Here is a 16,645-nt window from a genome sequence, read left to right as displayed (position 1 = left end):
TTTTATTTCTTTCCCCAAGCTACAATAGATACGGGAATATACCAAACAATTCAAATAGTGGTAAACGTGACACCCTTATTCAAGAAAAGATGTAATTACAATGTCTAACAACCACAGTTAAACTGAAAAGTAACCCAAATAAAATTCATCAAGAAGAAATGTGAACAGGGAACAAAGACTGCAAAAAAAAATTAGTATAACAAGATTTTGCATACAGTTTTGGAATCCTTAACCATGTAAAAATATGACTTTAGGAAAACCAGCACAAAAGGCTGATCATGCTACCCCAATCCATTTTGTTGATAAAATAATGAAGTTGACAAAAGAAATAATGTGGATGTTGTCTATTTGGTTTTTAAAGAAAGCATTTGATAAAGATAGCGTATAAAGGTTTAACGAACAAAATTGAGATAATTGAAAAAGTAAATTTTAAAAATTGCTTAGGAACAGAAACCAGGGGAGCGTGGTCAATGACCTTTTTCCAGACTGGAGGGTGATAGACAGCACTGCTCCCCAAGATAGTGTTAAAACCATCGTTTTCTTATAATCTATAAGCATTTGGTATAGAAGAGGCCCCTCTAGATTCCACACAAATACTCCTCTAAATTTCAAGTCCCACTTTCCCACCTACAGCTTTGAATGCTACATATATGGAGTGTTCATCCAAGTACTTTTAAAGATTGAGGTTATCCACTTACCCAGATTCCCACTATGCTCGGGGTGGAAAAGCTTTTTTCCTCAAATCCTCACTGAACCTCCTGCCTTTCACCTTAAAATTATGCCTCCTTGTTGTTGAACAGCTTTCTATTCATTCTGTCCATATCCGTCAATCAGGATCCCTCTCAGTGCTAAAGAAAACAATCCAAGCTATCCAGCCTCTCTCTGTAACTAAACTACTCCATCCCAGAGAACATCCTGGGCAAATCTCATCCACACCTATTCCAGTACAATCATATCCTTCCTCCAACGTGGTGACCAGAATTGCACACATTACTCCAGCTGTGGCCTAAACAAAGTTCTGTATAGCTCCATGACCTCTCTATGGCACGACTGATAAAACAAGCGACATGTAGACATTCCTGGCGACCCTATTGATCTGTTCTGCCATCTTCAGGGATCTGAGGTCAAGCATCCCTACATCGCTGTGTTCCTCTGAACTGCAGTGACCAGCCATTCATTAAGTACACCCTTGTTCCTTCTTCTAACGTGCAAACTTATTATTATCCTGAAATACTCAAAATTTTCTTCTATATTGTTTGTACATAAATCACAAACAAGAATGGACCAAGCACAGATCCCTGTGTTACACCACTGCACACTGGGCTCCAGTCACACAAATAGCCATCTACCACATCCTCTGTATCCTACCACTAAGCCAATTTTGGATCCAACATCCAAATTACCCTTCATCCTATGTGTTCTTACCTTCTTTCAGTGTTGCATGTGCGAAGACCCTTCCAAGATATCATCCATCCTGACTCCTTAATTAATAATACTACAACCCCTTTTACAATGTTCTCTGCCCTGCCTGAAGACAATGTATGCCCAAATACTGAGTTGCCAGTTCTTCCCTCTGTCAACCACATCTGCAATGACATCACAATTCCACATGTCAATCTACTCCTAAACTCCTCTTACCTGTAATACTTTTAATATTAAAGGCCATCTAGCCTCACCTTACTCCCTTGAAACTCAAATTGGCTGAACTCCCTTTGCCTTGTTCCTTTACTAAAGTATGTTGTATCTCTAATGTTCCCTCCCTGATGAACTAAATTCCTCCCACCAACCCTAGCAAACCCACCCAAAACAATGCAGGTACCATTTCCTACACTGCAGACCATCCTGCTTGTACTGGTCATACCTTCCCCAGAAATGGCCCTAGTAATCCAGGAATCGAAAAGACATTCGATGCATTCATCTGCACTATTCTCCTATTTATTTACTCAATAGCACATGGCACAGGACATAATCCAGGGTTTACTACCTTTGAGGTCCCACTCATTAATTTACTTGTCTCGATCCAGAGATTCCTGATCTAAGATCTCATCACTCATTCTACCTGTATTGTGTATCATCTGTACTATGATTTCTGCTTTGACATACTCCTCCTTTAGGATGCTCTGCAGCTGCTCAGAGACATGATGCTTGTATCTTGGAACATGGAGCAATTTTTCAAAATTTGCCAATGCTACCAAATTTGACAGTGGCCTAAAACAGGACATAGATCACGAGAATGGGCAAACAAGTGGCAGATGAGATTCAGTATCGATGTGCGAGATGGTGCATTTTGGCAGAAGGGATGGAGAAAGACAATATAGACTTGATAGTGAAGAAACACAATATTAGAAAGAGGACTAGAAATGGTCTAAACTTGAGGATATTGTAACAGGAATAATGTGATACTCAGATACACCATATCTCATCCCTCCCCACCAAAATGGTTGATTTAATAAAAAGCCAACAGCTTACAGCTTGGAGCTCATGGTCAATTAGTACAAATCTTCAAAATGAAGTTAATCAGGATCAATACATATGCATACAAAACAGCTTGAAAACTGTAGGCAAAATGCATAGAAAATAAAACTGTGACTGATATTGTTTCAGTTTTATTGGCATGGCAGTCCTTTGATTTTATTAGTCCTCTCTGCACATCTGGATGTTATATGGTTCATTTGTCTGCAATAGCTCATCACTGCAGATTCATCGCTGCTGGACAAAACTACAAAATAACATTTTACATTTTAAAAACTTTTGCCATTTTATTTGCAACTATTTTAAATACAAAGAATATAGACAGATATATTTCCCATTTATAATTTCATGTAAACAAAAGTAGCAGAAATGTATACAACAGATTTTGTTTTCCTCCAATCCGGCCAGTCAATGAATTAAATGGTAGTTTGTATATTATTGATTAGAAAGTTCTTGCTAATTCATATTAACTAAGTTCAAACTCCTTAGATCTGTTAACTATTGCAATAAGTTCAATCATCCATCTGTTTATCCTGACCCTGTAGTTAAACACTGAATAAAACTTCAAAACATGGTCCCAATGCATCTCTGGAGGCATTAGTTCATTTCAGGATACAGTTCAGCTCTGTGGTGCATTGTCTCTGTAGTGAATAATCTTTTCATAATTTGTGGAGGGAAGAAATGGAAAATAAAACAAATGATTCTGAAACCGATAACTCCCCCCTTTCCCACATGGTTTAAGCGACATTAAGGGCACTCTCATAAAAGGTGGCATGTCGTTGTGTCAGACAACTGAACCCCTGTGCTTTAGAGTACATGTCACAGTCACATTTTCAAAAACTACACAGCCAATTGCTGAAATGATACCGACAGTTACCATGTTCCCTTTCTTCCCCCATTTTATTTCTTGTACATGGTTAAGTTAATCAGAATAGCAGTTGTTGGAACTGTGTACAACACTTCTTCCATTGTGGCGTTTTTGAAAAGTAGTCTATCAATAGCTTTAATCATTATCTTCTTCCTCTTCTTCACTGTCCTCAATTCCCTCACTGTCTTCCTGATCCTCCTCCTCCTCTTCCGTCTCTGGAATATCCCACTGTGGGTGAGTTTCTGGTATTTGCTTTGCCTCTTGGACTTCAAACTAAATAGAAAAATGAACAAAATCATACAGGAGAAATTCAATGAATAATACAAAGAACTGCAAATAATAAGTAGCATTCTCTAAGGATGAACAATGTTTAAGAAATAATCAACTTTTAAGTATGGTTTCAGTATATTCAAGGCTCTAAGTCCTCAATCCATTTGAAGAACTTCACTTTTGCATTCCTCAATGTATTGTTGTTCTGAACTCCTTCACCTTTCTAAGTTAAATTATACCAGGTTAACTTTTAATTTAGAAAATATTTTTCAGCAAGCTATAGTACAAATTCCAGCTGAAATTCAAATGGAATGCTTTCCAACTTTGAGGAAAGTACCACAGTGGGATAGATTTCAATATTCTAGGTGAACATGAGATGCTTTAGGCCATCAACAGCACAACTGAATTAGACTACAACCTCATGGCATAGCATATCCCCCACTCTACCACCACCAAGGCAGGAGACAACCATGGTTTAATAACATGCACAATGGGACATGTCAACAGCAGCACAAGGCATCCTTAAAAATAAGATAAAGCCGGTAAAGCCACAACACATGACTTACATTGATCAGAAACGAGTGGAGCAGCAATACAAATGCTGTGGCTACAAGACTAGGTCAGAGGCTTGAATTCTGCAGAGAATAAATCATCTTCAGAATCTCTGGATCTTGTCCAACACCTATAAGGCACAATTCAGGATTGGACCTGCATCCATTCAGACATGTGACTTGTCTGAAGGGATGCAAGTCCAACAAGTCCATCCAGGACAAAACACATTTTTTAAAATTGACACCCTATTTGACATCTTCAACTTTTATTCCCTCCACATCCAACACAGTATCAACAGTGCGTACCATCTAAAAGGGGGACTGCAGGAACTCAAAGTTGTTTAAACAGCATCTTCCAAACCCACAACCTCCACCATTTGGAGGTATAGGAGCAGCAGATGCATGGGATCACCAAGTTCTCCTCCAAGTCACACACCATTCTGACTTGAAAACATATCTTCCTTCACTGTGACTGGTTCAAAATTCTAAAACTTCCCATCAGCAATGTATGTATCTACACGGGTAGCTGCAGTGGTTCAATAGCTCTGCACCATCACGTCAATGCAATTATGATGGGTAATAAATTCCTGGGATGCCCGCCTAATGAATTAAAAAATGGCATCCTCTCTGCTGACCAAGCCTCCAGGGATACAGTTAACCAGAGTCATCAGATGATGTGTCATGGCCTGTAGGTAAGAATTGGAACATTTCCGTAGATGCAGATAGTCATATAATCAATTGCTCAACTACCCTGATGTCTTTCAGGTGCAAAGGCTCAGGCTGTGATAAGTGGAAACTTTGAACCAAATAGAGGTCAGTTCACTTGTTCGAAGATTCAAATATGAGACGACAAATGCGTGGACAGTCTGTTGCAGTCTGACATCTCCGTGAAACATATCAGATAGGAGGTTGCTATTTTAAAAAACGTTTTGCAGCCAGTAGTTGTGTTGGAAGAAAATAATTATTTCACTATATGTCTCATGAGAGCCATGTGCCTACAGCATAACAAAAACAAAACTGATTTTATCTTCCTATGCAACCTCTGCAGTAAATCTATCACAATCCACGCTCATTTTAAACTTACATTTTGTCTAGCGTTAGGCCAAAAATGAAAGTGGCCTGCACAGCAAACACAGAGATTAACATTACAATAGGAAATTAGAGATAGCAAAACCTGGACTATAAAAGTGCATTTCGTCCTACAACTGTTCAATTCCAGGGCAGTTAATGCACTATGTAGAACAGTTGCTGGAAACCAAATTACAGAGGAACGTCGATTATCCGAATATCAATTATCCAAAGATGATCTGAAGGTTCGAATAGAAATATTACATCAAAGAGATGTTTCAACACTGATCGCGTCTTTTGTTTACAATGATTAAAGATGACCTCAGCTTACTGAAATGCTGCAGAGAACATTGATGAGAGCCCAGGCACCACCTCCAAATGACTGACCTCCCACCCTCTCTCCCCACACTTTCCCTGGAGTTCTAAACAGGGATGTACCCTATACCACCCCCTTCCCCAGATTCTCTCTCCAACATTGTGCTGTACAGGGCAGAGGTGGAACTTGTCAAACGGTGTGCGTGTCTGTATCTGTCTGCATGCATGTTATTTTGAGACTCGCCCCACAAAGGCAGCAGCAGTCTTGCTCTTAGTGTCCAGTCTGGCTGCCAAGGAGGTGGGGGGGACAGAGACAGATTGTGGTGGTGGTGGCGGCACGTCAGCTGGGGGCGCAGGTAGAAGGTGGGGAACGGACAGGGTTGGGAGGGTGGATTTTTTTTGGGGGGGGGGGGGGGGGGTGGGGGGTGGTACTCGCGTGCGGTGTGCTGCCACCTACTCTCCTGAATGGTGAGCAGACATAGCAAGTGCTCGCTGTGTCAATCCCATTGAACTGATTTCAGGGGGGTGGCTTCAGCAATGCTGCAGGCCCCTACACACAAACGTGTGTTTGCTCAGAAACAAACCCTGAGACAGAAAGAGGGAGCAAGAAAGGCAGAGTGAGGAAAAAGGAAACTTCAGAAAACTCCAAGCCACAGAGGAGAGGCATTGAATCAATTAACCAAATAATCAAAAATCCGAATGAAATGGTGCCCAACCATCTCGTTTGGATAATCGAGGTTCCTCTGTAAATTGTCTACTGGAGAACAAGTTGCCATAGAAAGGCAAGAACATAATAATGCTTTTCTTTTACCTTTAATGGCCTGATTAGATCTAAACCCATGTAAGAATCAGACCTCAGGATCACAGAATACTGATAATTGCCAGGTTTATACGGTGCAGAGAATTTCAACTCAATCTGGGAGAAAAAAATAAGACAAGTTTAAACAAACTCTAAAGAATAATTAGATGCTATAAAATTGTCTTTTTAGGACCCAATTACCATATCTAGTATTCCATATTACCGGAGAGGAGGACAAACTTCTTCAGCAGGAATGGTGAATCTATGGAATTCATTGCCACAGAAGGCTGTGGAGGCCAGGTCAATGAGTGTATTTAGGACTGAGAAAGATAGGTTCTTGATTGTCAAGGGGATCAAGAGTTATGAGGAGAAAGCGTGAGAATGGGGTTGAGAAACTTATCAACCATGATTGAATGGCGGAGCAGACTCAATGGGCTGAATGGCCTAACTTCTGCTCCTATGTCTTATGGAGATTAGACAACTTTCATAGTTAGTAGCCAAACCTGGACGTGTATTAAGTAATCACAATATTTAAACACAATGCAATTAATTAACTGGCCTGTAGATTTAATTTTAATGAAACCAATTAACACTTTACAGGATGTTAAAAAAGGGATCAGCTCAATAAATAAGAGAAATTCACTGGGTAGACATAAACAACCTCAATAATTTTATTAAAAATTGAGTATTTTTCAGGAAGCAGGCTTTTGCATTCGAGTTAAGGTTAAAAATGAAACCAAAGTTTCAGGCTGTTTAAACAGAGCACTTTAATCTCCAATGCTCTGACCATCCCCTCCTAATCCTCAAAGCTCCATGCTCTTCTGATGTATTGAAATTATAGCAGGTAAAAGCAGAAAAATGTTTTAAGTTAAAAGTCATCGATGTAGTGAGACACCTGATGCACCCTAAATGCTACATCTATCGAATTTATGCTGAGATGCACACTAAGAAAAAACTCTACAATAGCATAATAAACACCAACCTTCATAAATCTGGAATTACTACTACTTTACGAAAACTATGGAGGCTGACATAATTTAACTTTACAGCATTAAGTGTCCAGCATGGTCCATGTTTTGAAGAAATTAAACTGTTTACCTCCTCCTCTTCTTGAAGAGTACATACATGGTATGGCATTGATATTAATGTATGTTCTTTCCTGTCTGCAATGTAAAGCCACCACCACTCTTGTTTTTCCTGTCACAAAAAAAGGTTTATTGTAAAACACCACAGTACCTCAAGTTTGTAATGTCAGAAATGCCAACGCTCACCTTGAAGAAAACAAAATCGAGGACTAATTTGGTAAGAAGCATGCAATTTGTAACAGGTTTAAATAAGGTAGACAAAGAAACATTCATCCCATTCACTGAAGGTATGAAGACCAGCAGACAGAGATTTAAGCTTCAGGCAAGAGAGATAGAACAGAGAGGGAAGAATAAGTTTTTTTTTGCACAACCAATGAAAATGGTCTGGAAGATAAGGCTACTGAAAACAGAATACATTATTTCAAAATTGAATGGGCATTGAGGGAAATAGTTTTGTAGAGTTACAGGGACAGAATGAGGAAATAGGACTTATTATTTTTCAATAAGCACAGCCTCGATTGGCAGAAAGGCTTACTTCTGCAACTTAAAAGCACAATTAAAGATATCACAAATGTAAATGCTCAATTTTGATTGTCTTGCTATTTTGCTTCCTACCAAATGTTAGGGGCAGCTTCTTACACTTTCCTTTTTCCACTCTCCTCCAGCATTCACCACTTCACTTCATGGATCTTTCAACTACTTCATTAAAGCTAAAATAAAGTTGTCCACGTGCATTGGACACGCGCACATAAACCATTGAACTTAGGAATGTATCGTGCAGGTGGATAGTGGTATGAAGACAGAGAACTTCCTCCCAATGCATTCAGTATATGAATTCAAATGGTACAGCCAGATCACAGCGATGAATCTCAACAATCTAACATTATACTTAAAATACAGATAATTAAGGTTTCAAATGAGATTTTGTACAAACCTCAGGAAAGTATAGGGTATGTACTGGGTGGGTAATCTTTGATTTGGTTTCAAGTAGGGCCCGCTCTCTTCTTTGGATACTTTGCTGTAGTGCTTCCCATTCCTATTTGAAAAGGAATGATACATTAAAAATCAATTTTATTTTTTACATACAACACAGAATTTTATAAACTAGTCTGATCATTCTGAATTGGTCTTTTAATTAGATCTCCAAGCTTATCAACAGATTATACAATTCTCAGAATTGCTTAGAAATCCCTCTATGGGCTTGCTTTTCACAAACTCTGCAACTGCCTCCAGCCCCAAATCCCCGTATCTATGCATCCCCAATTCTGTCCTCTTCTGCATTCAAGATTTTAAACCCTCCAGTACTGGTGGCCATGTCTTCAGTTTCCTCTTTACAGAGAATCTGTTAAGACCAGCCTCTTTGACTAGGTTTTTGGACATTTGACCAAATAGCCCATTATATGACTTATTGTCATGTTTTGTTATTAGACTGTTCCTGTGAAATGCCATGGGATGCTTAACTACAAAAAGGTCTAGGTGTGACAGACTAGGGAGGTTTGCTGAAGGATGTGATGTGGCAGAGGTTGGGCACTAACCATCACAAAAACTATATATGCAGGTGAGTTGTTTTTTGACAAATTTTCTCATCTCCAAAAACAATGTCCTCCTTACTCGGTAGGAAGGCAAGAAACATAGGAATAAGACCATAAGACCATAAGACATAGGAGTGGAAGTAAGGCCATTCGGCCCATCGAGTCCACTCCGTCATTCAATCATGGCTGATGCGCATTTCAGCTCCACTTGCCAGCGGTCTCCCCGTAGCCCTTAATTCCTCTAGACAACAAGAACCTATCAGTCTCGGCCTTGAAGACATTTAGAGTCCCAGCTTCCACTGCACTCCGTGGCAATGAATTCCACAGGCCCACCACTCTCTGGCTGAAGAAATGTCTCCACATTTCCGTTCTGAAATGACCCCCTCTAATTCTAAGGCTGTGTCCACGGGTCCTAGTCTCCTCGCCTAACAGAAACAATTTTCTAGCATCCACCTTTTCAAAGCCATGTATTATTTTGTACGTCTCTATTAGATCTCCCCTTAATCTTCTAAACTCCAACGAATACAATCCCAGTATCCTCAGCCGTTCCTCATATGCTAGACCTGTCATTCCAGGGATCATCCGTGTGAATCTCCGCTGGACACGTTCCAGTGCCAGTATGTCCTTCCTGAGGTGTGGGGACCAAAACTGGACACAGTACTCCAAATGGGGCCTAACCAGAGCTTTATAAAGTCTTAGTAGTACATCTCTGCTTTTATATTCCAACCCTCTTGAGATAAGAGACAACATTGCATTCGCTTTCTTAATCACAGACTCAACCTGCATGTTTACCTTTAGAGAATCCTCGACTAGCACTCCCAGATCCCTTTGTGCTTTGGCTTTATTAAGTTTCTCACCATTTAGAAAGTAGTCCATTCCTATATTCTTTTTGCCAAAGTGCAAGACCTCGCACTTGCTCACGTTAAATTCCATCAGCCATTTCCTGGACCACTCTCCCAACCTGTCTAGATCCTTCTGTAGCCTCCCCACTTCCTCAGTACTACCTGCCTGTCTACCTAACTTTGTATCATCGGCAAACTTCGCTAGAATGCCCCCGGTTCCCTCATCCAAATCATTAATATATAATGCGAACAGCTGTGGCCCCAGCACCGAACCCTGCGGGACACCGCTCGTCACCGGCTGCCATTCTGAAAAAGAACCTTTTATCCCAACTCTCTGCCTTCTGTTAGATAGCCAATCCTCAATCCATCCCAGCAGCTCACCTCGAACACCATGGGCCCTCACCTTGCTCAGCAGTCTCCCGTGTGGCACCTTATCAAAGGCCTTTTGAAAGTCCAGATAGACCACATCCACTGGGTTCCCCTGGTCTAACCTACTTGTTACCTCTTCAAAAAATTCCAACAGGTTTGTCAGGCATGACCTCCCTTTACTAAATCCGTGTTGACTTGTTCTAATCAGACTCTGCTCTTCCAAGAATTTAGAAACCTCATCCTTAATGATGGATTCTAGAATTTTACCAACAACCGAGGTTAAGCTGATTGGCCTATAATTTTCCATCTTTTGCCTTGATCCTTTCTTGAACAAGGGGGTTACTACAGCCATCTTCCAATCATCCGGGACCTTTCCTGACTCCAGTGACTCTTGAAAGATCTCAACCAATGCCTCTGCTATTTCCTCAGCAACCTCTCTCAGAACTCTAGGGTGTATCCCATCGGGGCCAGGAGATTTATCAATTTTAAGACTTTTTAACTTTTCTAGCACTATCTCTTTCGTAATGGCAACCATACTCAACTCAGCCCCGTGACACCCTTTAATTTTTGGGATATTACTCATGTCTTCCACTGTGAAAACTGACGCAAAGTACTTGTTAAGTTCTCCTGCTATTTCCTTATCTCCCATCACTAGGCTCCCTGCATCAGTTTGAAGTGGCCCAATGTCTACTTTTGCCTGTCGTTTGTTTCTTATGTACTGAAAGAAACTTTTACTATTATTTCTAATACTACTGGCTAGCCTACCTTCATATTTGATCATCTCATTTCTTATTACACTCTTTGTTATCCTCTGTTTGCTTTTGTATCCTTCCCAATCTTCTGATTTCCCACTGTTCTTAGCCACTTTATAGGATCTGTCTTTTTCTTTAATACATTTCCTGACTTCCTTTGTCAGCCAAGGTTGTCTAATCCCTCCCCGGTTAATCTTTCTTTTCTTGGGAATGAACCTCTGTACAGTGTCCTCAATTATACCTACAAACTCCTGCCATTTTTGCTCTAGTAGGCCATTCAGCCCCTCGAGCATGTTCCACCATTCAATGAGCTCATGGCTAATCTGTGGCTTTACTCCATACACCCACCTTTGGCCCATATCCCTTAATATTTTTGCTTCACAAAAATTTATCTATCTCAGATTTAAAATTAAAAACTGATCCAGCATCCGTTCTCATTTGTAGAAAAGAATTCCAAACATCTACCACCGTTTGTGACATTTCTAATTCTTTCTACCATCTTGCTAAAATTTGAACGACAAGTGATGATGGGATTTTCAGCCTCAGGTAACATCAGAGTTGCCCCTCATCATTTTGTTATCTGAATCCAATAACACAAAGTCCAACAAACCAACTCTGTTTGATTCCCCTGGTCCAACCAAGTATTCAGAGAACTATATTCTATCATTTTTCTACAAGATCCAAAAATCAAAATGGACATTCTTCTGGTTGGCTTTACCAACTCAGCCATCAGAACCTTCTTCAAAGCAGTGTATAATAAAACTATAGAATAAGAAATTTAATTCCAGCCAACATACGGGGGGGGGGGGGGGGGGGGGGTATAGAGAAAGGAGAGATGAGTAAACTGATGAAATCGACCTTGATGCCATGGTGTTGGAGGGTCGCAATGTGGAAGACCTCTCCTTCCCCCACATTATCCCAGATCCAACCTTCCAACTCTGCACCACCCTCTTGAACTGTCCTAGCTATCCATCTTCCCTCCCACCTATTCGCTTCACCCTCAGCTCTGATCTATCACCATCACCACCCACCTTCCAAGCTATCTTCACCCCAGCCCCAGCCCCTCCCATTAATCTTGCAAACCCTTGGGCTTTCCCCCACACTCCTGATGAAAGGCCTATGCCTGAAATGTCGACTCTCCTGGTCCTCGGATGCTGCCTGATCGGCTGTGCTTTTCCAGCACATTTTTTGACTGATTTCCAGCATCTGCAGTCCTCACTTTCTCCTTTCCACAAATCAAGCTGCACTGAGGTCCTTCCTTTCTCAATGCAAGATACTTTCCCGGCTGCTACAGATAGCAGATATACACTACGATTTCCCTGCCACGATTTAGACTTGAAGGATGTAACAGGAGACTCCCGGGAAATGACTTGCCTTTGCACAGGCACAGCAATGAAAAAACTGTTTCAAGAATGTAAATACATGTGAAAAGCCACTTCAGATGTTAAAAGGCCTTTAAAAATATACAATTAGAATTTTAGACTTATCTTGTCGGGTGGTGGGGGATGGGATGGTTTGGTGGAGCCCAATTACCTTTGGCATTAATGTTATATATTGCATTTATTTTATCTGAGTTCCAGTGGAAATTAAGGTTTACTCCCTAAATAACATCTCAACTCTGGTTAACCGTCAGTCCAACTGGAAAAATTAACATTCCCAAAATCAACCTTTCTGAATGATCACAAATGAGACTAGCATATAATGAGGTCAGAGCTGCTGATTATCTCCTGCAAAACTTTTGAAGTTACTATTTTTTCCTTTTGAAGTGAATGTTGGCATAACGCAAAGGAAAAAGGACTTTAATACAGATGGCAGAGAAAAGCAGGTCTCAAAAACGGCTGCTTAGAACTCAGAGCCAATATAAATTAGAACCAGATTGTAGGTATAATCTCGCTATCCAAATCAAACAACTATCAAGTTGTAGGCAAGTTTATACTTTCAAATGCTGCTGCTTTTAGTAATCTATATTTTGCAGTTGTTAATTTGAATTATTAAAGATAAGGTAGGAAATTTTGTTTTCACAATCTAATAATTACTTAGTTTAAAAACTATACAATGTATGTCCCACAGACAATTAGCACAAGTAATCGGTATCATTTTAGAAGAGTTTTGAGGGAGATCGAAATAAACCAAAACAAGTTTAAAAAATTACACTAGCTTCAAACCAATTGATTTGTTTCTTTCAGAGCAGTTTGATGTTAAACAGAATGCTTCCTGACCAAAAAAATCTACCCATCAATCCAACTCCTTTTCCACACCACAAATTTGCTTCTAATGAATTAAGAGAAAGTGAGGATTGCAGATGCTGGGGATCAGAGCTGAAAAATGTGCTGCTGGAAAAGCGCAGCAGGTCAGGCAGCATCCAAGGAGCAGGAGAATCGACGTTTCGGGCATAAGCCCTTCTTCAGGAATTAATGGAAAAGGATTCTAATGAATTAAACCAATACCCTGCAAGTGGGTCTTTGTTAGCTCTCCTTAATAAACTGATCCATCACAAATTGCTTCGCCCACTTTACAGACTAAATATTTTTCTGTATCCAAAGTAATTAACATTTTACAATCTCAAAATCACACCAAACCAAATCAGGTCAACCACTATCTTATTAGTCATCAGCAAACTATAGTGAGATTTGATGACAGTGATAACAAGCCTCAGCAACAACCCACTTGCTGACCCTCAGTTTGGGTATTACCAGGACCTTTCAGCCCCAGACTTGTCTTTTTTGTTTCTTCATAGTGGGGATTGGTAGTACCTTCCCCCACCCTCCTCCCCGACCTATCACCTTCATCCCCACCCCCATTCACCAATTGTACTCTATGCTACCTTCTCCTCACCCCCACCCTCCTCTCATTTATCTATCCACCCTTCAGACACTCTGCCTGTATTCCTGATGAAGGGCTCTTGCCTGAAACGTCGATTTTCCTGCTCCTTGGATGCTGTCTGAACTGCTGGGTTTTTCCAGCACCACTCTAATCCAGTATTTATTGTCTGGCTGTATCAGAGGGCAATTAAGACTCAACCACTCCGAAGTCACATATCGGCCAGAACAGATAAAGACAGCGGACCTCCTTTTCCAAATATTTCAGTGAACCAAGTGGCTTTTTATGGCAATGGTTTAATCACAGCCATTTGTCCAGCTTTTCAATTCAGAAATCAGGATTAAGCTGAAATTCCAGCTGATGGGATTTAAAACTGTCATTCAGCATTAGCCTAGGCCTCTGGATTATCAGTCCAGTGACTCTAATTTCAGTACTGGTCCAAAAGTGAATTAAGATTAGATTACTTACAGTGTGGAAACAGGCCCTTCGGCCCAACAAGTCCACACCGCCCCGCCGAAGCGCAACCCACCCATACCCCTACATCTACCCCTTACCTAACACTACGGGCAATTTTAGCATGGCCAATTCACCTAACCTGCACATCTTTGGAATGTGGGAGGAAACCGGAGCACCCGGAGGAAACCCACGCAGACACGGGGAGAACGTGCAAACTCCACACAGTCAGTCGCCTGAGGCGGGAATTGAACCCGGGTCTCTGGCGCTGTGAGGCAGCAGTGCTAACCACTGTGCCACCGTGCCGCCCACACGGCTGAATTCCAGAGAACAGGGAAACGTGATCATACTTGAAATCAACACAGCATTTGATTGAGTGTTGCATCACGGAGCCCTAATAAAATTGAAACAGGAATCAGAAAAAAACTGTCCATCAGCTGGAGTCATATCTAGTACAACAATCTCAACCCAAGGAGTTCCTCAACACAATGTCCAAGGCCCATCCATCTTCAGTTGCTTCCTCAATGACAGTTGCTCTATCATAGTTGGAGACCCTTGCTGGTAATTGCTCAGTCCACACACGGACAGAGCAAAATCTGGACATATTCTGGTCTTGATTAATAAATGGCGAGGAAGATTAAACAGCAGACAATGACCAACCACAGAGATAGTCTAACAATCTCCCTTCAGCATTCAACACATCACCGTTGCTAAACTCCCCTACTGTCAACATCCAGGGAGTCATCACTGACCAGAAACTACACTGCACCAGCTATTTGAATGCTGTGGTTACAAGAACTGATCAGAGGTTATATGTTCTGCAGCAAATATCTCATCTCCTGACCTTGCAAAACCTGTCCACTATTCATAAGTTACAAGTGTAATGGAATATGCTCCACTTGTCTGGATACGTATAGCTTCAACAACATTCAAGCCCAAGACCATCCACCTGTCCCTCCAACATCAACAGACTGGCAGCAATGTGCATCTATACACTGTGTACTGCAGCAACACCCCAACATTCCTTCATGTAGCATGTTTAAAATGTGCAGCCTCCAAGAACAACAATGGCAGCAGTAACCTGGGAATATCCTCATCTAGAATATGGAACATGGAACAGTACATCACAGGAACAGGCCCTTCGGCCCAGGATGTTATGCCGAACATGACGCCAAATTAAACTACTCCCTTCTGCCTGCCCTTGGTCTATATCTCTCCATTCCTTGCATATTAATGTGCTTATATAAAAATCCCTTAAATGCCCTTATCATATTTACCCCTATCACTATCCCTGGCAGTGTTTTCCGGACTTACACCACTCAAAAAAAAATTTGCCCCTCATGTCTCCTTTGAATTTTTCCCCTCTTACCTTAAATGCATGTCCCCTAGTATGAGACAATTCAATTCTGAGAAAAAGATTTGACCATCAACCCTATCTATGCATCTCAAACTTGTAAACTTCTATCAAGTCTCCCCTCAGCTTCCGCTGCTCAAGAGAAAACAACCCAAGTTTTTCTAGCCTCTCCTTATAGTTCATACCCTCTAATCCAAGCAGCATCCTGGTAAACCTCCTCTGCACCTTCGCCAAAACCTCCACATACTTCCTGTAATGTGGCAACCAAGATTGAACACAATAATGTAAGTGTGGCCTAACCAAAGCTGCAACATGACATCCTGACTCTTGTACTCAATTCCCTGACCAGTATAGGCAAGCATGCCATACACCTTCTTTACCATCCAATCTAGCGTGGCCATTTTCAGGGAACTCTGGACTTGAACCTCAAGATCCCTCTGTACATCAATGCTGTTCAGAGTCCTGCCATTAATGGTATACTTTTCTTTTAACATTTGACCTCCCAAAGTGCAGCATCTCACACTTTCCCAGATTAAACTCCAACTGCCATTTCTCTGCCAATTTCTCCAACTGATCTATATCCTACTGCATCCTTTGACAACCTTCCACACTATCCACAACTCCACCAATCTTTGTATCGTCTGCAAACTTACTTCCCCACCCACCTCCCCACACCTCCCCAACCCCCTCTATTTTCATCTAAGTCATTTTTATATATTACAAACAACAAAGATGACAGTATGGATCCCTGCAGAACACCATTAGTCATGGTCCTCCAGCCTGAGAAACACCTTTCACAATACCCTCTGTCTTCCAAGGGCAAGCCAATTCACCATGGATCCCATGCATCTTAATCTTCTGGAGGAGCCTACTATGAGGGACCTTGTCGTAAGCCTTACTAAAATCTATGTAAACAGTATCCACTGCTTTACCCTCATCGACCACAGTCACCTCCTCAAAAAATTAGTGAGGCATGACCTCCCTGCACAAAACCATGCTGACTATTCTTAACTAGACCATGCTTTTCCAAATGTGCATAAATCCTATCCCTAAGAATTCTTCCTAAGAAGGCTTCCAAATCACCGACACGAGACT

General features: G+C 41.1%; 1 protein-coding gene across 1 annotated transcript in view; it reads right to left on the bottom strand.

Moving 5' to 3' along the window:
- Nucleotides 1-2,732: 2,732 nt before the first annotated feature.
- The window catches only part of sec63 (SEC63 homolog, protein translocation regulator), a 114,832-nt gene continuing 100,919 nt past the window's right edge, over nt 2,733-16,645 (bottom strand). The window contains exons 18-21 of the mRNA XM_072552479.1: nt 8,363-8,464; nt 7,442-7,540; nt 6,356-6,460; nt 2,733-3,613 (exon numbers count right to left, since the gene is read on the bottom strand). Coding sequence (XP_072408580.1) covers nt 3,476-3,613; nt 6,356-6,460; nt 7,442-7,540; nt 8,363-8,464 — 444 coding nt within the window. The 3' untranslated portion in view covers nt 2,733-3,475. The remainder of the gene's footprint in view (nt 3,614-6,355; nt 6,461-7,441; nt 7,541-8,362; nt 8,465-16,645) is intronic.

Source organism: Chiloscyllium punctatum, chromosome 3 (assembly GCF_047496795.1).
Source record: "Chiloscyllium punctatum isolate Juve2018m chromosome 3, sChiPun1.3, whole genome shotgun sequence".
Taxonomy (NCBI): Eukaryota; Metazoa; Chordata; class Chondrichthyes; order Orectolobiformes; family Hemiscylliidae; genus Chiloscyllium; species Chiloscyllium punctatum.
This window is presented reverse-complemented; position numbering and strand designations above follow the sequence as displayed.